The 23,759-nt window shown below is 37.8% G+C and overlaps 1 protein-coding gene across 1 annotated transcript in view; it reads right to left on the bottom strand.

The window, feature by feature from the left end:
• LOC134753546 (scavenger receptor class B member 1) overlaps positions 1-23,759 on the bottom strand; it is a 149,826-nt gene that overhangs the window by 31,305 nt on the left and 94,762 nt on the right. Inside the window, exons 3-4 of the mRNA XM_063689457.1 lie at positions 11,191-11,282; positions 9,095-9,255 (exon numbers count right to left, since the gene is read on the bottom strand). Coding sequence (XP_063545527.1) covers positions 9,095-9,255; positions 11,191-11,282 — 253 coding nt within the window. The remainder of the gene's footprint in view (positions 1-9,094; positions 9,256-11,190; positions 11,283-23,759) is intronic.

The following is a 23,759-nucleotide window of genomic DNA, read 5'->3' as shown; positions in this document are numbered from 1 at the left end:
ATGGCTCCTCTCCCATGCCTTTTACAGCCTGAACGACTTCTAAAATATATAATTTAATTGACATCCAAAAAATAAAATAATAAATTAATATTATAAGGCTCAGAATTGTAAAATGAATTGACATATTTATTTTATACCTACACTACCCAAAACTGTTAAATAATGTAATCTGTCTCATGTAATTAAATTTTTGACGTGTGATATGTAATAATATTATTAATAAATGAGTATGAGTATAGAGAATTTTCAGAAAAATGTGAACTATACTCGTGGACAAATTTAGAGGAATGCAAAAAAGGTTTAATTACTGGACTACAGCACCTAAAGTTATTTGAAAATTAGTAATGAAACGTTTTTTTTGCGTTCGTCTAAATTTGTTAATGAGTGTATTTACGTTTTATTTGAAAAACTAACATCTCTTGTGTTATGTCGATTCAGAATCACGAGAACTATTGATTTAAATGAAGAAATAAATGTCTCCAGTTTTTCATACAAATTTTGGTATCAGTTTTATGACGATCCATACAAAATGTATGTGAAAATGCATCTCAAAAGTAAGTACCTATAAAAACCGGCCAAGTGCAAGTCGGGCTCGCGCACGAAGGGTTCCGTACCATTAGGCAAAAAACGGCAAAAAAATCACGCTTGTTGTATGGGAGCCCCACTTCAATATTTATTTTATTCTGTTTTTAGTATTTGTTGTTATAGCGGCAGCAGAAATACATCTTTGAAAATTTCAACTGTCTAGCTATCACGGTTCGTGAGATACAGCCTGGTGACAGACGGACATACAAACAGACAGACAGACAGAGACAGACAGACAGACAACGGAGTCTTAGTAATAGGGTCCCGTTTTCGGTTATTTCAAGACAAATATGCAGTTTAGATTTGTCAAGATTCAAAGTAATAAATGTAATAACGGAATAGGAGAGACCTTTTTTAGGCCTCTGAGTGGCTAGAGTATGTATTTTTGCTATATTAATTACCAGTCGCACATATATCGGTCGAACAAATTTTTATAATAGCCGTGAATTGCCAAATATCCTGCTTAAAAAGAGGCTATAATCTTTGCATTCCTTAGCCGCTTATGTTCTTTGACAACCGTATTATATGTAGAGGCAGCGGTTCTGACTTTGCTTTTGTTGATCCATCAGATATAGTTAGTTAGTTAGTTAGTTTTGCTGGGCATTTTCCGCAACTCGACATCCAATGTGCCTATTTTGCGTGAAACGAGGTAGCGCTACTCTAACCACCCCAGCTCCTCCACGAAGCCTAGCAAGGTCTTCAGGTTGCTAGTTGCTTCCTTTAGTGTGCATGGATTTCCTAGGTATTTGCTCCTATATACTTCTACCTGTTTACAGTCTAGGAGAATATGTTTTGTTGTTTCTTCTTCTGCCATGCACGCTCTGCACATGGGGCTGTCCGTTTTACCCATGATATGTAGGTGTTTGTTTAGTGTGTTATGTCCTGTTATTAATCCTCCATCAGATATATTGGAGCGGCCAATGTGCTCATAAATATCTGAACACGCACTCTAACGCTTTGACAATAAAGGAGTGCTCAGATATTTGTGAGCATGTCGGCCGCTCCGATATATCTGATGGCGACTATACTGTATACGTTGATAAATAAATATCACTAATTTACACGCACTTAAAAACTAAAATTACCTTGAATTATATTTTAAAAGCACTATCAGTGATAATGACTTTCCTTTTGGGTAAAGACATTATCATTGTATAGGTAGTATAAACAAAGAAACCAAACTGAATGAATTATTAATGTCATTCATTCATTCAAGTCATTAATTTCATGTTAAGAAAAGTAGGAGAGATTTATATACTGTACAAATCAAGGGTCTGACACTCTTTGATAGAGAAAGATAGTCTTATTGCGATTCCTATAAGAGGAAAGAGAAAATAGTGCCATGCTTTGTCCTTATCACCGACCGGGTGGTATCATAGGTAGGAGGCGATGGCAAAATACCGAAATTTATAAAGAGTGAAAAAGAAAAAATCCTATGCTGCCCAAATGTTACATGAATATTCTTTCTCTTACCCCCGGTCGCTCGGTGGCGCGTCTATTAACTACTTGTATGTACTATGTCTATGGTACAAAATTACAAATAAATTATTTTTCACCTCAGCAGCTCGAACAAGCCTTCTTTGTGCGACTTTCCTCACTCCAGGGAGTGAAACAAAGTAGCTTTTTAATTTAGTGAAGGCCATGAACTGCCACTTCATACATTTTTTTTTCTGTATTTCATTTCTGTATTTCTGTATTTCACCTCAGTAGTGAGAACATATTAAAGGTTAAAATGTAATTAATAAAATACATACACAACATACAAAACAACTACTACTGAGGTGAAAAATTATGTGTGCAACACGAGAGCAAAGTTGTTTTACATCTCGTGTTTTTGAAATCCCTCGCTACGCTCGTGATTCAATTATAGAGTATTTCGCTTTCTCGAGACTCAATATAAACACTCGCAAGAAAAACCAACTTTCCTCTCTTGTTGCACAAATAACTATAGTTATGTCACTAATTAACGTTCTAGATAGTAGAAGATAGTCATAGTCATTTAGTTTATTGCAATGAGGATATAATAAGATAGAGCGGTACTGTAATAGTAAATTTTGTAACCACTGTAAATTCACTGCCATCTATCGAAATACTTTAAAACTAAAAATGAAGATGTATAAAAATACGTTAAAATGTATTTAAATATGGATAAATGTTTTTTTATTTGCATTAATTATTTTTATATGATTTTGACCCATGTTCTTTAACTGAAATGCGTTAAAATTATAAATAACAAACGAAACTGTCAACGCCCTCTATACGAGAGTAGGCCAAAGCTAGTGGCGCCATCTGATCGAGAATCAAATTTTCGTGATTTTCGAGGCACGTTTTTTCCTTAGACTGTATCCATCTATTACGGAGTTATATCTATCTTTGCCTAAGATACAAGTAAATGTTTACTTAGGTATTGTTATCAAATTTCCATTAGCGACAGAAAATACAAATTCGTTCGGTATTAAAGTTTTTTACTTGACCTGTACTTATTTTGAGTTGAATTTATGAATGTGCTAGTAATTAAGTATAAATTGTATAATTACCATTGTATAAAGCCAATTAGCATAAGTTTTAAATGAATAAATGTGACTTTTTTAACCGAAAGGTACCACATTGTCGGTTGTCGATAAGGTTGATTTCAAATTGAAATAGCACCTCATTCACAACCGTCAATAAGTACCCTTTTGATTGAGAATGGTACAAATATTATCTTTAATTCTTACCAATAGTCTCTTGAACGCAACAAAACTGCATTTAAGGTGAATGTGGGAAAAACCGCCTATCAGATAAGACCGTCTACAAGCTCTTTTGTCGCTTCTAACTCTTCCGTTTGTACACGACTCCGTTACAGAAGATCGGTAGAACAGAAGGAGCGAAGTTCCTCCATTCTGACTGCATCTGAGCGAAGTACGCCTACAAATACGAGTTTTATCCCTATGACAGTCTTCCCAACAAAATAAATTATATGCGCATCTTCATATTTATCCTATAAATAATATAACAAAGCCGGGACGCGAGGAAGATGACGATTCTATAAATAACATAATATATTTGTGACGTTTTCAACCAAAAGGTACCACATTGTCGGTTGTCGATAGGGTTGATTTCTAATTGAAGCTATATGGAAATAGCGCCTTACTGACAAGCGACAATAAGTACCCTTTTGGTTGAAAATGACACATTTTATTGATCTCGTAATCGTATTCTATGATACCTCAAAGATGTTATTTTAGTGTTGTGAAAGACTTATTTATTATAGAATATTTATTTAAATTAATTATTTATATGGTTAATTTGCATTGCATAATAGAAAGAGATCTGATCGTTTATGCATAAGCACCTTGAAAAAATCTAGATTGTAGGCGCCCTTGATGTCTAAATACTAGATAGGTAATAGTTTTCATAGTCATTAGTTTCGTAATACTTTGAGAAGTATTGCATCAAGATTAATGTAAAATAATTATTACACACAGATATATTCTAAAATCGACTCTATGCCTCATAAAATAGAGATAAAATACATTTTTAAATGTAGGTATACACTGTACATGTATATTACATACATGCGATTTGTGAAAGAGTCACAAATTAGTTTTTTTTTTGTTTATAGTTGCGGCGTTCACCGTTTTAAGTGATCGTTGCCATAGATTATGTCAGAAGGTGTATTTGTATTTAAACGCTGACTTGACCGTCAGTGACAGCAGTGACATTACTTTTCTATGCATCTATGGATGGTATAGAAAGGATGCCAATCTCTTATGGCAGAATTGTTGCAATAGTGACCGCTTTCAGCTTTAAATAATAGTTCCTAATCTCTCCGGTGGCGCTAGTTAGGCTCTTGGACATGAGTATAACATGAACCATATAAAGAAACAAATAACCCGATCAAATTACGTAGTTTGTTTTTGGTAGTATTTCGGTGTATGGTGGCGCCGCCTAATTACTGTTTTTTGATGGACACTTTTCATACATAGAGATTTGGCTCCTTTATACAGTCTCCATGTATGCATCCTTTATTTTTATTAATTTTTTTATTACAAAAAGGCAAGCATTTGACCGCAATCTCACCTGATGGTAAGTGCCGATGTAGTCTAGGGTGGATCATGCTTACCTAAAAGATGTCTATGCACTCTCGATTTAAAAAGATCCAAGTTATTTATTGACCTTAAATTAAAATTATACATATACCTACAAACATTGTACGGGATTATTAACCACGATTGATTAATTATAGTCTGTCAAGCCATTTCCGTCGGTAGAAAAAAGCGCAAAACTTAATGAATTGAGGCGCAAAGGGTTATCGTCCTATAGAAAATTTGAATTCGCGCCTTTTTCTATAATACTGAGACACAAAGTGAGATACAAAGTTGTTTGACAGAGTAAATAATACATACTAAGTTAGCTTGCCGCGCCTTATTCATTTTTCTTTTTACATGTAATAATTATTTTATTTCAATGGTTGACTTGTACAGGATGTTTAAAGGTTAATTGCAGTTGGCAATAAAGTTGAAATAGTAATAAATCTTTATGACGTCGAGTTCTAGCAAACATATTAAATATAAAATTACTCTCTTAAACGGCTGCAGTAATGGCAAAGGACATTTTACCTTATCTCTTAAATCGATCTCTTCCAAGCGACCTTTATTAAACTGTTTCTGGTATACTTATCTCACTTTTATTCGATATTTTATTCACTTAAAGCATGAAAATCGTGAATACTACCTATAAAATCACAGTTTTCACTTAATTTTTGGGTCCTGAAACTAAATGGGACGTTTTACTCTTAGCCAAAATTGGTGAAGTAAAAATTTACGTTATACTGACTAACATTATTTACCATAGGACCAACCCCGTTATCACAAAACAAAATTGGAAATCCCATTGAAAACAGAAAATATGTATAAAACGCAAAATACGGCTAAGGGTTGAAAATACACTAACTTTAGTTCCCTTGCTAAGCTATGCCTTTATATTGAGATATTTTAGTAAGTACCTGGACATACTAATTTGACCGTTCAATTGGCTAATTTACTTCTCAATCCTGCATCTGCACAAAATATTGTATTGTCAGGTTTAGTCAAATTGCCAAAGCTGTTCTAAGCTGTGGTTTTAAACTGTAGTTTAATGCGCTAGAAATATGCAGTTAATTTGGGGAAATGGGAGTAAACTGGGGCCGGATGGACCGCATCATAATTTTAGAGTGATATTATGATGAGGAAAATACCACCAGTAACGGAGAAGATAAGAAGTAGTAGGTTAGCGTGGTATGGGCATGTGATGAGGAGGGATGAATGCCATATAGGCAAAATAATGTTAGGGATGAATGTTGATGGACGGAGAGCGTATGGTAGACCCAAAAAGCGATGGATGGATTGTGTGAAAGAGGATATGAGAAAGAAAGGAGTGAGTGCTGAGGTGACGAAAGATAGAGGAGAATGGAAGAGAAAAACATGTTGTGCCGACCCCACATAACGTGGGATAAGGGCAGGAAGAAGAAGATTATTATGAGGAAAATAATAGTTTTTGTAAGAAATGTGAGAATGTACTAATGTTAATAACTCATGTTTAATTTTTAATTACCTACTGAATGACCTACAAAGATTAAGGAATCAACTTGTATGGATTTTAGCTGGTACCTAAACGTGTATGGTCAACGACAAATATATGTACATTTTACATCGTAAAAATATAAATACTGCAAAAACCTGTTATATGTAAAATATCTGATATAATATAATTTAAGCGCCAGGTAATATCACTCTTTGTATTACTGGTAAAGTCACACATTTAATGCCTGCCATTTAGTATTTCCTTGTTGTCTGGTGGAATGATCTCCGGCAAACATATTCGGACCTAATATTGACGGCTTAACAAATTTGCCATACTTTATGCCATACGGACCCGGGTATGTCCTTAAACTACGTCTAAAAGAGAGGTATGGGCACTGTGAATGACATCTCGCTTTGTGTGGTAGGGCACAGGACAGCGGATGTCATTCCAGATCTAGAGCAGAGCCCAACTGGGGAAGTACCTCCACCTTACAGAAAACCGCAGCCAAATAACACTAAACCCTACTCATAGTGTTGTGTTCCTGCCGGTGAGTAAGGTTACTAGAGCTCAACGAGGGAGAGGAGTGTTAGGGTCGGCAACGCGCATGTAACTCCTCTGGAGTTGCAGTCGTACATAGGCTACGGAGACTGCTTAACATCAGGCGGGCCGTATGCTTGTTTGCCACCGACGTAGTAAAAAAAAAAACTGATAGATTTGTCTGCCAGACATCTGTACGCCTAGCTACTATTATTAAGAATATATAACGTCTAAAATATAACGTCTAAAACTTTCGCGTTTTGAACACATATTAAATCATAATTTTAGTGGGTCTATCGCAAAACACGCGATTATCCGCTAGCAAAACCAGTGTAGCCTGAGTCGAAACGTCGGAAATAAAGGGAATCAAAATAAATTCGCGATAAACCCGCTAAAACTGTGAATGACAAGGATCCTGAACAATTATGTAGTCTTAACTATAAAACTCCCGTGAGACTCGGACATATTAGATTATTTTAAACCGGGTCACTCACGTATTATTAAGTCGAATAGCTCGACATGTTTCGGTCTAATTTACGAGGACCGTCTTCACGGAGACACGACACGTCTTCACTGGTCGAGGGCGCGGCGTGTACTCCTTACTGAACGAACTAATTATGTAGTCATCTTTTAAGTTTTTTTCTACTCTATGCAGTACAACCGCGGTTTGAAACCACGATTTTTGACACACTAGATTGATATATATTCTTCGAATTTTAACTATCGTGAGACATACTAACTTAGATCACTTAGCGGTTTCACTCAAGTATTTTTAGTCACTCGCGCGTGTTTCTAAGAGCCAAGGTCTCCAGTTGCTCCATCTTCAAAAATGGAGACCTAGGTTCTCCGAAACGTGTCGCGCGAGTGACTAAAAATACGTGAGTAAAACCGCTAAGTTATCTAAGATTGATATTTGTGCCATTTTCAATCAAAAGGGTGCTTATTGTCGGTTGTCAATAAGGCGCTATTTCCATATAGCTTCAATTTGAAATCAACCTTATCGACAAGCGACAATGTGGTACCATTTGGTTGAAAATGTCACATATGTTCTCACTACTGAGATGAAATATTCTGTGTGCAACAGAACAGTGTGTGTTTAGGAAGTTGACGGTAGCAGTAGCAATTCACCCCGGTGTCCCCGTAGTGATTAAGGCCAAGCCGCGCGAAACACAAAAAGCCCGACGGTCAGTGTTCTTGATTCACAAAATGACCGACGTCCGACACTGGGCGGGAATTAGACTAGCTGCCAACACGCGATTTGATGATGAAAGTTGTAATTAGAGATGTACCGGATATTCGGTTACTATCCGGTATCCGGCCTATCCGGCCTTTATTTTAAAATCCGGCCGGATACCGGTTAGTAACTGCTTGATTTTGGGGTAAACAAATTGAATCTAGAAAAGAGTCACGGTCATAATCGAATCGTTGTAATCGAAGTCGTTGAGTATAATTTAAAAATTCACACGTAACATTTGCGTAACACATCCAACGTTTTATTTGTTAATAGCAAAATACACGATAGAACTCGTTTCGAACCTAGAAATGAGTCCTCGAGAACGTTCACTACGAAACAGGTCAAAAGTGTCAAAACTTGCACGACGCGCACCTGCAATACTCAAAACGTTCTGCTGGCCGAATATTCGGCGGCCGGATACCGCATAATCGGTCGACGGTAGGCCGAATATCCCGTATCCGGCCAAAAAACTATCCGTTGCATCTTTAGTTGTAATAGTAGATGGTTAACCAAGGGATGAAAGGCACTCATTTCTGCCGAGGCAGTTTGGCGCTCAAACGCAGTGAGAGCGCCAATAGTTTGAAGCTGAAATGATGCCTTTCACCCAAGTTAAACAATCTACTTTTCATTTGGAATACAAGGAACATGTGTTATTTTTAAAACACTACTAACTGTAGATTATAATTTACATAAGAAAAAAAAATGCTCAATACAAAAAGCTACACTCCGTCACATTTTTGGGGACAAAAAAAATTCACCCAACTTCTATCAGGACTACAATATGGGGTACAACGAAAAAATAAGAATAAGAATATATTGAGAATAATCAAAAATACGAATAATAAAAAAAGAGTATGAAACAGTTGGGAAATTGGATTAAAATACAAATTTTAATTTAATAAAACACATGTCTGGGAATCGAACTCAAAACGTCGCACTACAAAGCCGCAGTTTTGCAATAGCATGACGATAGCACGCTTAATTAAATCTAGATAACTTAAAAATTATGTGTGAGAATGGGTAACAAGGTGATGAAGTTGTGCTTGTGAGGGTGTGTATGTGAGTGTGTGTGTGAGTCTGTAAGGTTTAGGAGAGCGAAGCGAGCGAGTCAGGACAACTTGACGACAGATCTAAAAATAAGAATGTAGGTATTATATATAAAGCAGTGTGTCTTACAATTTGTAAAAGACTTACCTATACACAAACGGCCCGACCTCCACCAACTTCGGTTTCTCCCCGTGCTCGAGGAAGCCACTCGGGTTGGTGACATTGAAGATGTAGACCTTCGTCAGCCGGACCACACCAGGCTTCTGCCAGTAGGAGTAGCTCAGTGAACCGTTCCATAGCTTCAGCTCCTGTTGCAGACATACATACAATCGAGGACATTCCTGCTGAACCACCTTAAGGGCAAAAATCGTTTAAACGTCTTGCAGACGGTCAGGCGATATCATAAAAGTGATGACGACCAATAGCATTTTTTTTTTTTTTTTTTATGTGATGTTCAGCAAACGAGCAGACGAGCCGCCTGATGGGAAGCAGTCATCGTCGCCCATGGGCGTAAGCAACATCACAGGAGCCACTTAAGCATTGCCGACCCTTGAGAACCCTAAATACCCGCTTCTTGAAGAATCCCATGTCGTAGCACAAAGGAAATACCTCAGGCATGGCACTTATAAATGTAAGGGTTTCAAAAAAAAAGGTTAGCTCAGGTAAAGTTTATTGCCGTCCATTGTTTCTGTGACGGCCGGCATTTGCAAACTAATATAAGGAATGCATCCTAATTGGTTATCTTTATTGGGAGGCGAAGCTTAGCCTAAACAACAACTAATAAACTGTCCTTACTACCCTATTGTTTGTCTCATTACCGTTCCCTGAGCCAGAAGGCGAAAAATCTCCTTATATGATCATGTTTTTCTAAGAGGCGTTGATATTCGTAGACGTGGAAAAATAATTGTAGTTCTTGACTATATTATCTTTAACAACATAGCTTCCGATACACGAATTATGACACTTCGCTCGATACAATTAATTCCCAAAGTAACCTCTAACTCGGACTTTTAATCCTACTTTACTCGGTTATTTATTATGTGATACTATAAACAAAAAAGAAGAAAAAACAATCTTACCATAAATAATAATTTCATAGCTTTAGAATTTCGATATTGTAAGATAACGTTATTTAAATAAATAAAAACCGACAAAATTCGATCAAAATTGACACTAGGCGCGTATGTTCTTTCCCGTTCTTTCTTCCGAAATGTGACAAAGACAGCGGCAAACCGATGGAACGGCCTTAAGTTAAAGAATCCTAAATGCATCGTAATTGGTTATATTATGTATCTATGGGAGGCGGAGTTTAACTCGCTCGTAAGGATCGAGGTAAAAAAAATCTGAAGTGGTTCACCGGGAATGTCCTCGAATGTATATCATGACATGACATGACTGTGACCTGTGACGATGTCAATAAAAGGTACCTTGAGTCGAATCGTTTACTTTTCATGGCATTTGCAATGACAAAGTGTGGGAATGTCAAATTTCGACGAAAATGTGACCTTTTTAGCGTTTTCACATTGTCTGATTCGATATCGGATGTAAAATCCTACATCCGCGTAGTCAGGCCGCGGCGGCCGGGCGCGGGCGCCGTCTTTGGCTATCACGCCTACAATAAACATTTCTCAAAAATGGACGGCAAACTCGACGTTGCCGGTTAAAAAGTAGGTCGCGAAGTGCGTAGTTTATGGTCAGTCAAAAAATTAAAAAGTTAAAAACATTGCAGTCTCGATTTCAGGACTGCAATGTTGCATACAAATTCCATTATTTGTCGAGTTCCAAACTTTTTAAAAGTTGAAGTGGCCATATCAAATGAAGGCATAGGTCCATTAAACAGCCAAACAGATGATCAGTACTTATTTTTTATAATGTTGGTACCGCGATTATTTAGGTGTCTCAAATAGGTTGGCGTACTTTCAGCAGAAAAATACACTTCTATTTTTAATAAAAAAAAAAAAACAGCGGCAAAGCAAATCTTTTTACTTTTGTCTGTGAAAATATATACATAAGAACGTTGCTTCTGTAAAAATATTTCTATTATATTTGTATTTTTTGCGCCATTTTTGAGTAACTATATATGACTCGGCTGGAAGGCTACTTGCTGGCTTCCGAGCCTCGACAATAATGTACTATTATGCCTACACATACGCACACAAACAAATATTATCGGTCCGACAGCTGACTCGAGATCTACATAGGTACATATATGTACATACTACATAAAGCGCTGGTACACTCACCCTAAATATAATGTAGTCTAACCACGGCACGAAGGATAGGATGATTCCGAGCACGACTGTACATATGCTGAACAAAATCACAGCCAGGCGTCCTGTAACAAAACAGATTTTTATTAATAACCACGAAAATAAGTACCGTAAAATGGGGTGAGTAGGGACAAAACTGACATTCAAACCTCGATAACATTTTATTTTTACATATGCAAACTGAATGGTGTATATAATAAGTGTTTGTATTTTAGTTTTTATTTTATTTTGGGTAGTTCCATTTCATAACTGACGATAAACAGGAAATCCCACCTCACCCCGTAGTTCCTCATAATTGGGGTGAGATAGAATTTCATACAAAGGTGATTTTTGAAGATTGTTGGATTGTTTTTTTTTATTATGAGTATTCTTAAAATCCCATGTCACCCCCCATTCATCCCTTCTCTCCCTATTCATAACCCAACTTTCCCCGCGAACTCTACTCACCCCATTTTACGGTACTACTAGAAGGGCCGATTTTTACAAAGAAAACACCTATGACCCAGGAACAAATAACTGTGCTCATCACACAAATAAACACCTTTACCGGGATTCGAACCCAGAACCATCTGTTTCATAGCCAGGAACCCCTAGTGTAAATATCATTCGATAGCGTGACGTGCGTTCGCGTTTGCGTTATGTCTATTTTCGTATGGGATTTTGAACAGCGCGCCAAGCGGGGCGTTTTGGAAACTTAAAATCCCATACAAAATGACACTTAACGCAAACTCGTAACTCACGCTATCTACTAGGCCTGACTTTTTTAAAATTAAACCCTATCCTAAATGAATATTTAAGATTAATCATTCAAAATTAGCGCAAAAGTGATTTTTAATGATAACAAATGAACAATCTCGTCACGATTAAACAATTTATTATTTTAAAGATTATTTCAACGAGTCACGTTTTCCCGTATGTTATGATTTTTAAAAGCTAGCCAAGTTAACCTTAGAGGGAAAACCAGCCATAGTTAACTATGTAATAAAAGTCCCATTACCTAGTTGACATCTAGGAGTGATTTATTGTAGAAGAGGTTTAAAGTCAAGTTACTTTGAAACAGTTAAAGTAGACGTCGCTGTACGGATACGCACAGTCAACCAATTTGATTCCTAGGCCACTATAGAACGTTGTCGCTATAAGATCACTCAATAACCACTATCGTAGAAGATAAACAAATTGATTTATTATGACATAGGCCGTATTCGAACAATGCTTCTAAGAGATAATTGCGATATCACTGCGGTACGATCCCGAGCTGTCCGTGTCAAAAGTGATGTTTCTTCTACCAAAAAGTCACTTTTGACACTGGCAGATCGGTGACATTGATTTTTATAGTGATGGTTTTATGGTTTTATAGTGGCCTAGGAATCAAAGCTGTTTTAAATCAAATGAAGTTTGACCACAGTTTGACAATGTAATTTCAAATAAATATATTTAATAAATATTATCTGACAATCTTACAGGAATCTACTAATCCCAAAATAAACTCAATTTGTGTTGCAGCAAAGAGAATTAAGTAGACATAGAGTGCTCACTCCATACATCAGTTTTGTTACCAAAACGACTATTATTTTATATAGGCGAGGCTAGAAGGGTCGCTGAAGATTGGAAGGTGTGGCGCTGACTTGTGAAGGATCTCTGCACCTCTGACCCCAGAGAGGCACTCTTAGAACAACAACAACAACATTCCTAGACAGACATTAGAGATGAATTCGCCGAAGGGCAATGATTCGTCGGAAACAACAGTTTTGCCTTCTCACTTAGTTATTAAGATTTTAAAGACCTTGCCATCGGCGCTGGTCCAATTGTAAAGAGTTAGCGGCTCCCAACGTTGCTCCGGTGTTTCAACGCTATGCACGTGCCGATGTCCGCTCGCACATAGCATCCAATGTGAAGACCCCCTTGTATTTCTGGATCGGTATTGGGATTTTACAATTTGATATGGTTTTGATATTGATGTGATACGATACGATGGCACATGTTGATTGGTGTGCGCGAAACACATTGCAGGTCGTGTCAAGGTCTAGTCAGTAGCCAGCTAAACACAGGATCACCGCCAGCTTCTTAGGGTCACTACCAACTTGGCTAAAGTGGCATAATTCACTAGAAATTAGGTTAAAGTCACCAACTAGGCAAAAGTAATTTTAATAATAAAACTTCCGTGAGACACAGACATATTAAACAAGGGTAGACAAGGGTAGTTTCGCGTCCCCCTTGCCGCCACCGGCGCCCGCGCCGGTCTGTCACCGTCGACGCAAGGTCCTGATGACGCTCCTCGGTACGGAGTGAAACATGTCGAGCGTTTTCGACTTAAAATACGTGAGTGACCCGTTATAAATATGTTTAATAGGCAAAAGTAACATAAAATCACTTTCAACTAGGCTAAAGTGGTTTGTAATCACTACTAAATCTCTAATAACTATGTACCCCATTAGTGGGATAGATTTATATTTTGACAGCTTCTACTAAAATTCAATTCTTCATTTATTTTAAAAGTTATCTTTTAACGTTTTGAGTAGGGAGAGGAATGTACGCAGAATGTTATAACTGATTGAGCTATCTATCTTTAAAGACTAATTTTTGAAAAATCTAAATCGAAAAGCGTCCGAATGGTGCCTATCTCTCCCTACTGAAGGAGGATTGAGAGTCCATGCTTCAAAAGTATAAGTTTAACTTTGAACTAATAAGATAAATAATAAATATAAGAGCCTCGGTAGAGAGTACCATTTCGTTCCATTTGGAGTTGAAACTCTAGGTCCATGGGGTCCCAGCGCGCATAAGTTGTTTGCAGAAATCGCGAAGCGTCTGGTTGACGTAACTGGTGACCGAAGAGCTGGCGGCTTCCTCGCACAACGTATCAGCATTGCGATACAGCGGGGAAATGTCGCCAGCATCCTTGGTACAATGCCTCAAGGGCCTATTTTAGATTTAAGCTAGTTATTAATTTCGTTTACTTAGTACCACTGTATATATCTTGTATGTAAATAAAGAGTATTTATAAGATAAATAAGATAATATGCTACCTATAAAAGTTTTACCTTTGAACTAATTTAATATGTTTATGGTGTTATTATGTACTTGTATGCAATTTAAAGGTTTTATTATCACTCTTTATGACCGACTTAAAGGGATAGTTTACTCGATATAATTTTATTATCATGTAAATAATATCCAATTATTTACTTAGTTAATTCCGTTAGTATTTTATTACTTTGCTAAGTATCGAAGCTTGCGTGTTCAAAGAAATTATCAATAGCTGTCATTATCTGTGGTTTTGGTATTGTTTATTATACTACAGAACTATAATAGGGTTTTCCGCGACTTTATAATAGTCATAAAAATACTTAAACGGATGCCTTTTCTTGTAACCTTCAGCAATCAGGGAAATCCAATTGCGGTAAACGCAATTGGATTCTGTTTTTATTAAATTAGTTCAAAAGAGGTTTGCGTTTTCTTGCGATTAATCTATGTATTTCTAACTGTAAATTCTTATTTCAATCTGTCCTATTTATAAAACCTATTTATAAAAGTACCTATGTTATTTGATATTTAATATGAATCGCGTCCGCATTTATATTCTGCATTTATATTGGAAAACTCATACAACTGTTTATATTCCTGCGTTAAATTATGATGTTGGTTGTAATGCAATGAAATGTGCTAGAGAAAATTAAAAAAAATTCTGCACGTTTATTGCCAAACCTTCTTACAGTTAAGGGGCCCACTGATTATCAGTCCACTGGACGATATCGGCCTGTCAGTTGTTCGGAACTGTCAAACTTTTGTTCTGACTGACAGGCGGATATCGTCCGGCGGACTGATAATCAGTGGGCCCATGTACGAATCACAGAAAATATGAGTGAAAAGTAAAAAGAAATCAAAAAAAATATAATCCATACTGTGATCTTGAGTGATAGTGGATTAATAAAACAATAATTTCTGACCTTGTCGTATCATGATTAGTAGTCATGATGATTGGGAAGCGTCATTACGCCACCGGTTTTGATGAAGCATCATAACACGAACAGAACCTTTACCATTACCACGATTAACATTTTTTTACCGTTACCAGTATGAAGACACGATCAGAAGAACTATGGACGGTATAGAAAGGACGACAATCTCTTATGGGAGAACTGTTGCAAAAGTGACCAGCTTTCAGCTGTAAATAATAGTTCCTAATCTCTCCGGTGGCGCTAGGTAGGCTCTGGGACCAAAGAGTATTGTAATATATAGGAGACTCTATGACATGAACCATAGAGGTATAATAATGTAGAGATTGAATGCGGGAGGGGCAACAAATAACCCGACCAAATTACGTTTTTGTTGTTAAACGTGTTAAAACGTGTACGAGTTTGGGAACAAATCAAATTATTTTATTAAATATTTTGATTTGTGTTTTTTTTTAAGTAGTCACACTACTATATATAAATTAAAAACTGTAATAAATGTCATATATTAAAGAAAAAGTGACGAAGCCCTCCAGTGGTGAAGGCCGGATTCGAACCGGCGTCTTTGCGGTGTTAAAACGTGTTTTTAATTTTGTCGCATTGCGTATGTTCTGTCCCTCACGGTCGTACGGGTGCACATCTATATAAAATACTAGGTGTATGGTGGCGCCGCCTATTTATTGTTTTTTGATGGACACTTTTCGTATATAAAGATTTTCCTCCTTTTACTTCTACACTCCATAAGAAGAACCTTACCATTAAAACGTGTCTTCTTCATCCGCCATAGTTTTTTCTTGCTAAGGGCCACTTGCACCATTCACTAACCCGGGGTTAACCGGTTAAACATGGAGTTACCATAGTTACCAGTACAATCTGATACTAACAGACTTAGAACGGGAGTTGGTCGGTCAAAAGATAATCTTCTGAGATGGGGAATTGGGCGACAAGGTGATACATTCTGCGAGTGTGGAGTAACCCAAACAACAATACACATGAGACAGTGTTCTCTGTGCTCAACGATGTGCACTGAGGAAGATCTCCTGAGGGCCACACCCCGAGGGCTAGAAGTGGCAAAACATTGGCAGACAAAAATTTAGTTTAAGAAGTTTGATCCCTCTACACGAGTAAGAAGAAGAATCTGATACTGGGTTAACGGTTTAACCGGTTAACCCCGCGGGTTAGTGGGATGTTGCAAGTGGCGCTAATAATTTATATTTATTCTGACAAGCTAATTTTGTTATCAGAAAATGGTTCGATATATAACATTTGTATTGGAGACAGATACTTCATGCCTACATTTTTTTAATTTGCCGCCTTTTTCAACTGAAAAAGCTGGCTTGCCAAAGTTTAGTTTGGCAAGATATAACAGCGAAAGTATGTCTGTATGTCTGTCCATTATCTCTTTAAATTTTCGGATAAAATTTTGACTTTGACAAGTTTTCCTAAATTATGAGAATTTTCTGAAATTGTTGCAAATGGAAATTTTCCGACTGGCCATGAGTAGTTGACCTGATTACTTAGATGGTTGTATTGATTACCGCTCGAGTTCGAACCTCGGACCGCCGCCGAGCTAGCCTCAGTAATCACTAATCAGTCATTTCCTCCGCCTCATGAGCGTTCCGTTTCCGACACACTAACAGACAAACACACGTGAGCAATATTTTTTATGTATACTAGTTTTAAGGTATCTGTTTATTTATGGACCACTAGTTGTCTAGTTGCCTGAAATAAAGATTTTCATTCATTCATTCAATATTCCAACCACGACGTCCACGACTAAATTATATGGGGTAACTTTGTTTGACATATTTATTGAATAGAAAGTCATAATGTAATGATTTTCAGATTATCATTAGTCATAATTCTGAAACCGTTAACTTTTCAGGATTTTCGTTAGGTTATCCTATATATAGGTTAGGTTAGATTTGTTTTATGGCAATCCTGAAAACTAACGGATTTCTGAGAAAAACCACATTATGACTAACGAAAATTCGAACAAACAATACATTGTTTCCCATAGAGTTTTATTATGGGAAACAATAGAGACCCATATTATATACCTATTTTAACTTTTGGGGACAATCTTACTGTGAGAGCGTTTTCACATTGTCCAATCGGATATCGGATGTCGGAAGGAAGCAAAATATAAGATATTAGCTTTTGCCCGCGACTTCGTCTGCGTGGACTTAGTAACCGATGCTAGAGTAAGAATAGCGCCTGGAAAAATTGTCATAGCAATCTAAATTTGAGCATATTATGCACACAAATTAGCAGGCACTTCGTTAATTATCTCAATTCCACCCGCTTTTTACTTTCTTAAGGGATGATTTTCGGGATAAAAACTATCCTATGTCCTTCTCAGGGACTCAACCTATCTCTATGCCAAATTTCATCTAAATAGGTTCAGCGGTTTAAGCGTGAAGAGGGAACACACAGACAGAAAGACAGACAGACAGACTTTCGCATTTATAATATTAAGTATGGATATGTGTTTCCCTGTATTTATTTATGCATTCAATAAATCATTATTACTAAAAACCGATAAATAACGCAAAAAAGGGGGACTTAATGCCAATGGCATGCTCCTGCAGCTGTTTTTGTCATAGGCGCGTTCCGAAATCCGATAGATTCAGCCATGTCGGAGCCCCCCGTCAGCTGTCGGACCGATAATATTTGTTTGTATGCGTATGTGTAGGCATAAAATGCTTGTTCTAGTGTGCTTGACCGTTAAAGACGGCGTCCGGGCGCGCCCCCGCGGCCTGACTACGCGGATGTCGGATCCTACATCCGATATCTGATCGGACAGTGTGAAAACGCTCTAAAGGGGCCCAGCCGGACGATATCGGCCTGTCAGTTAGAACAAAAATTTGACAGTTCCGTACAACTGACAGGCCGATATTCTTTTGAATTTAAGATTAAAAGTTAAGTTTAATATTATGTGCTTTTTTATAGAAATACAGTTTTAAAAAAAAATCGTCCGGCGGACTGATAGTCAGTGGGCCCCTTACGGCATGATAAAAAATCTCAGATAAGGCAGTTTGATATTTATTGTATCATATATAGCGTGTCCCTAAAACCAACGCCAAGACTTAAAGGGCTTATAGAAGAGCTGATGGGCTACAAGATTAAGCAAATTTACCCTTAATGAAAATCTCATAGTTTTTGATATATAGGCACTTAGGATTCAGGAAAAATGGGATTTTCATTAAGGGTAAATTTGCTTGATCTTGTAGCCCATCAGCTCTTCTATTACCCCTTTAAGTCTTGACTTAGGGACACTTGATATAAGTGATCTTCTAAAGTCTAATGAAATATGTAGGTATGTACTATGTACGTATAGCCCACCAAAAAACAAATCCAATATAGTAAGTAAGTAAGTCAATATTCTTTTCCCCTCACTAGCTCGGAAAGCCATATTTTATCCTTTAAAACTAGCGGGGAAAACGCATTTTATCCACTAGTGGGGAAAGTAATTTGACCTTGGGATGGAGCGTGTTTAAGTAGCTTGACAGATAACAAAACGTAAAACGCTCATAATAATGGTTCGTTCGATATTGTGCACCATAAAGTTAAAAAAATACACAGAAAGCGAAATACAAGCTTAAGACTAGGTAACAACAGGCGGTCTTATCGCTAAAAAGCGATCTCTTCCAGACAACCTATCCCCTAATATAATCGATATTACGCTCTCATTTTAAATTCAATGTTAAAATTACAATAACATTTGGGGCATTTTCTATGAAAAGGGACCTTATTGTCGATGACGCTTACGCCGCACAGGCGTCGCGCGGCATTGTATGTATATCGGAGCATCGTTTATAATGGCGTAAGCGCCATCAACAATAAGGTCCCTTTTTATAGAAAATACCACATTTAATCAACTATACTCATTGAGTGATTATTACTATAGAAAAGCCATACCAAACAGTGGAATTGTCGCCAGGGACCGGACAACCCTTTCCGCGATAAAACCCTTTCAATGGGCGACACTTAAACACGGCTAACACATTGAACGACTTTCCCTTTTGAACTGCAAGCCCATTCATACCCCTACCTTTGACTAACCCTTACCGAAAAGCTAACCAAAAATAAGGCTAGCCCTTAATAAGGGTTACCCTTATCTTTAAGCGCTTTTTATAAAGGTTTCCCTTTGCGTGAAAGAGACAGGATTAGTATATATCTACGGTAGTGTATGAAAAGGAAAGAAAATACGTGCCTAGTCAAAGAACGCCGCCGTCGCCGCCGACGATCGCTCGGATTCGAAGTAATGTGTGCTTTATGAACAAGGTAGACGACTTAAATTAGCACGCTTATATGCTAAAAGTGAAGCCCTTTATAAGGCTAACCCTTATAAGCAATATGCAAGGTGTTGGTGAGCGGATGATAAGGATTTTGTAAGGGTATTTGGGCTACCGATTACTCAAATGTGGTAGCTTTATATAAGGGTTTTTAAAAGCAAAACAAAGGGTTTCGTCTGGCAAAGGGTATGGTGAGTTAAGCCTTATGCAATACCCTTATAAAACCCCGATAAGGGATAGCGGGCCGGTCCCTGATTGTCGCAATCGCAACCTGTACGACGCGACCAAAACGTCGTAAGTGCCGTGAAAATTCATGGCGCTTACGCGTTTAGGTCGCGAGATTCACGCTCCGCTTCTATGGTTTGTCGTCAAAACAACATCAACTTATAGCGCAAAGTACTGTTTCTCTGTGCCGGTTCTCTAAATATAAGTGTCTTGAATGTTCATGTCAAATTTCATGTTATTTCAAAATTATGATTTGCACAGCACAATGTTATTTTACAGTTTCTTTGGTGCGCGCAGTCTTTCCTTACAAGACGTCGCAAATTTTCCATTCATACTAATATTACTAATATTATAAATGTGAAAGTGTGTCTGTCTGGGTGTTGGATTTAGTTTAAATTTGGCATAGAGATAGTTTTAGTCTCGGAGAAGGACAGGATAGTTTTTACGTCGGAAGTTATCTCTAAAGAGGGTGAAAAGGGGGGTGGAAATAAAACAAATTAATTGCCAGTTAATTGGTGTAAACAACTAAGTATATTATGCTCAAAATTATTGCCATTAGATTTTATCCAGGCGCTATACTTACTCTAACCACAGGGCGGACACTACGGACGGATAACTACTTGTATATTATTATTTTATTTTAAACTTTATTGCACATAAAAAGTGCACAACAGGCGGACTTAATGCCATTATAGGCATTCTCTACCAGTCAACCATAGGGCTAAACAGAAAAGCGTCAAGGTGGGTGCACTGAGAGAAAAAAACCAATAAAGAAACGTAACTTTTGAGCGAAGTAAAACTTCTACATGCATAATATAATATATACTATGTCTATGATCAAAAATCACTTGCGTTTCTATGTGTGAACGGCACGTCTGTACACGAGTCATGCGTCATTGTGTAAGTTGCTTAAAAAACAGTACGGAGTGGACGGCAAACGGCCGTCAATCTGCTGTCGCGGGGCGAGGTAATGCGAGTCGGGGCGGGGCGGTGCTTGGCCGTTCTGTATGATATGATACTACTATTACTTATTCTGCGCTCTAACTGCTAGAACTAATTCCACGCAGACGAAGTCGCGGGCAAAAGCTAGTACGTAATAAAACTAAGTTGTTTTTGTTTACCATCATCACAGAGTCTAGGGTAAGCCCCGGTATCATCATTTCATTATCCATCATTATGTTACCATTTCATAATGACTTATAACTACTAGTCTATTATTACACTTAAGCCCTTATAAATATAAGCATTAGATAATGATACCGGCTTTGAACTATTGACCTACTGTTATTTTATGCTATACTATGTTCAGAGAAACCACATACTTGAAACATATACAGAGGTACAGTGAGCTGCAGAGATAACTGACCTTTCTGCAAACAAGTTTCTATGCTGAGGCTTATAAGTTATCTCTACAGTTTAATGTACATTACACTATCCCGGGGTCAACCGGTTAAACCTGGAGTTACCATGGTTACCAGTACAATTTGACACTGGGTTAACGGTTTATAAAAACTTAATATAAAAACATTTATTTCAGACATCATAATGGTCCATACACGTACTTAAAGATAGCATTAAGCAACAAAAAATTACGTTAATAATAAAATTTTGAGCTATTCACCGCTCAGCGCTCGGTTGTGAATAAATCACAGATTTGTTTCAGCGACCTTTTCTCTGTTTATATTTTAGCTCTGTGTCAATGAGTATGGAACTTCATGGATCACCATACACAGACACCTAAACATAGCGTTTAAAATGACCGTAAAAATCACCACTTTAAGGGCCAGTTGCACCATCCACATTTGACAGACTGATCAACTGTGAACTATGAAACTTCCCATACAATAAAATTTAGCGAACGCTTTAACGGTGACGGACGGTTTGGTGCAACCGACCCTAAGTCTCTTACGCCCGCAGAAAACTTTAATCATATTTGTAGCCTTCAGCCTCCCTTAGACATGACCAGTGCTTTAAGCTCTGTTCTTCTGCAGTTCGGCCTTCAGCCTCACAGGGCAGAACACCGCAATCGGACGCTCCGGGCCTCCGGCCTTATGAAGATGCACAATTGGCTATAGGTTCTATTCCAAGCTCTGCAGAAAGGCACTGAAAATAAATTATGCTTTTGTGTTTACTTCATGGGTCATGGGGAGCGGCAGAGGCCCAATGGCCCGGGGCGCCAAGTATTAAAATACGCCTTATATATGTTATGTAGGACCGGAGCCTGGAGGATAGTAATAAGGAACGTGCATGAACTGTAGGGGGCAGCACAGGAGCCCCCTGTCTATTGACGCAAAGTGCCTTAAGCCTCCAATGTAGCCCACAAGATGGCAAAACCTACAATGCACAAGAAAACGTACGTGAACTGAAGAGTCCATCACTTGCATTGGCGTGAAGTGTCAATGTAGTTTATGTTTCCGATTCAGTCCACAAGATGGGGGCGCCTATGTGTTGACACCGTGAATCGTTACATGCTGCGTCTAATAGGTAAGTCATCCCTGGTTATGACTACTGAGAGACGCATCACGTACAAGTAATCAAAATCATTGTCAAGTAGTTGTGAAGTTATTAAAGTTAATTTTATGATAAAATTAGTTTGTACGGTTGACACTTGCAGTTAGCGTGGACATGGCAAATGCACTTGTGATATTTTTAATATTAAAGGTATACATAAAATAAAATAAACCGATCAAGTACGCGAGTCGGAGCCGCTCCCCAGAGGTTCCGCACATTTTTTTACGAAGTTTTAATTCATTTGATATGTCAACCTACTGTTAGTTTTTACCTTTTTTTCTACTCGCCGACTGTAATGGTTGAATTAAGATTTCGTATACCAAACTATACAGGCTGATCAACCCAAATTCCAAATGGGTCAGTAGGGAGAAGTCAGAAACTATGAGAGATAGCGACATCTGTTGTCAAAAAAATTTATACCATCATCGTCTTCCTCGCGTTGTCCCGGCATTTTTTCGGCCACGGCTCATGGGAGCCTGGGGTCCGCTTGGTAACTAATCCCAAGAATTGGCGTAGGCACTAGTTTTGACGAAAGCGACTGCCATCTGACCTTCCAACCCAGAGGCGAAACTAGGCCTTGTTGGCATTAGTCCGGTTTCCTCACGATGTTTTCCTTCACCGAAAAGCGACTGGTAAATATCAAATGATATTTCGTACATAAATTCCGAAAAACTCATTGGTACGAGCCGGGGTTTGAACCTGCGACCTTCGGATTGCAAGTCGCACGCTCTCACCGCCCTCACCGGTAGGCAACCAACGCTTCCACCACCACCAGTCTTAAGGAATGTAAATCAGGTAATATTTGTCCTTTTTTGAAACCTAGCATGATCAAGTTTTAATTTATCATATGTTAACAGTAATAGAAAAAGGTCTTAAATCGGTTTTTAACACGCAGTTTTAAGCCATTTTAAAGCGAATGCCTATAAAAAGGTCAAAACATGTTTCCCTTAACATTTTGTCCTTAATTGGACTGTTTTCGTGATCGAAACTGTCTGTAGGGTCCTTTCTAAAGGCAGGTAATTATAAAATGTGGACGACATAATTATATTGACTTTATACTCTAGCGCCGCCCTCACAAAACTTGCCAAGACTAACAGGCGTATTCTACATTTAATTATAGGATATAAATTCCATCTGGATTAGATATGGATCAGATTTGTCACTGTCATAAGTGACGTTTTTGGTTAAAGAAATTTCGCTTTAGACACTGACATATCTAATCCAGATCGAATTTATTATCCAATAATTAAAAATAGAATACGCATAAAAGCGATTTTCATTTGTCAAAATAAAATGGAATTGGAGGCCTTTTTATAGGCCCTTGGGCAGAGGTTTGAAGTATAGTCACAGATCTAATATCAAGATAAGTTGATACATGTAAAAGAGTGACCATCACATTTTCATCAGCATTTCATGACTGCATTCTAGCGCCCGGTTTGAATGTACCAACTCCTTGTCCTGCCCAAGCGTTTTTAAAGATCTTCCGGTTTCTACCCAATGTTCTTAATAAAGGACACTATTGTTCCGTTGTTGCAATTCCTGGGCAGGAATCGAAAAA

This window comes from Cydia strobilella, chromosome 27 (genome assembly GCF_947568885.1).
Source record: "Cydia strobilella chromosome 27, ilCydStro3.1, whole genome shotgun sequence".
Lineage (NCBI taxonomy): Eukaryota > Metazoa > Arthropoda > Insecta > Lepidoptera > Tortricidae > Cydia > Cydia strobilella.
Note: the sequence above shows the minus strand (reverse complement) of the source record. Positions and strands in the feature narration are given on the sequence as shown.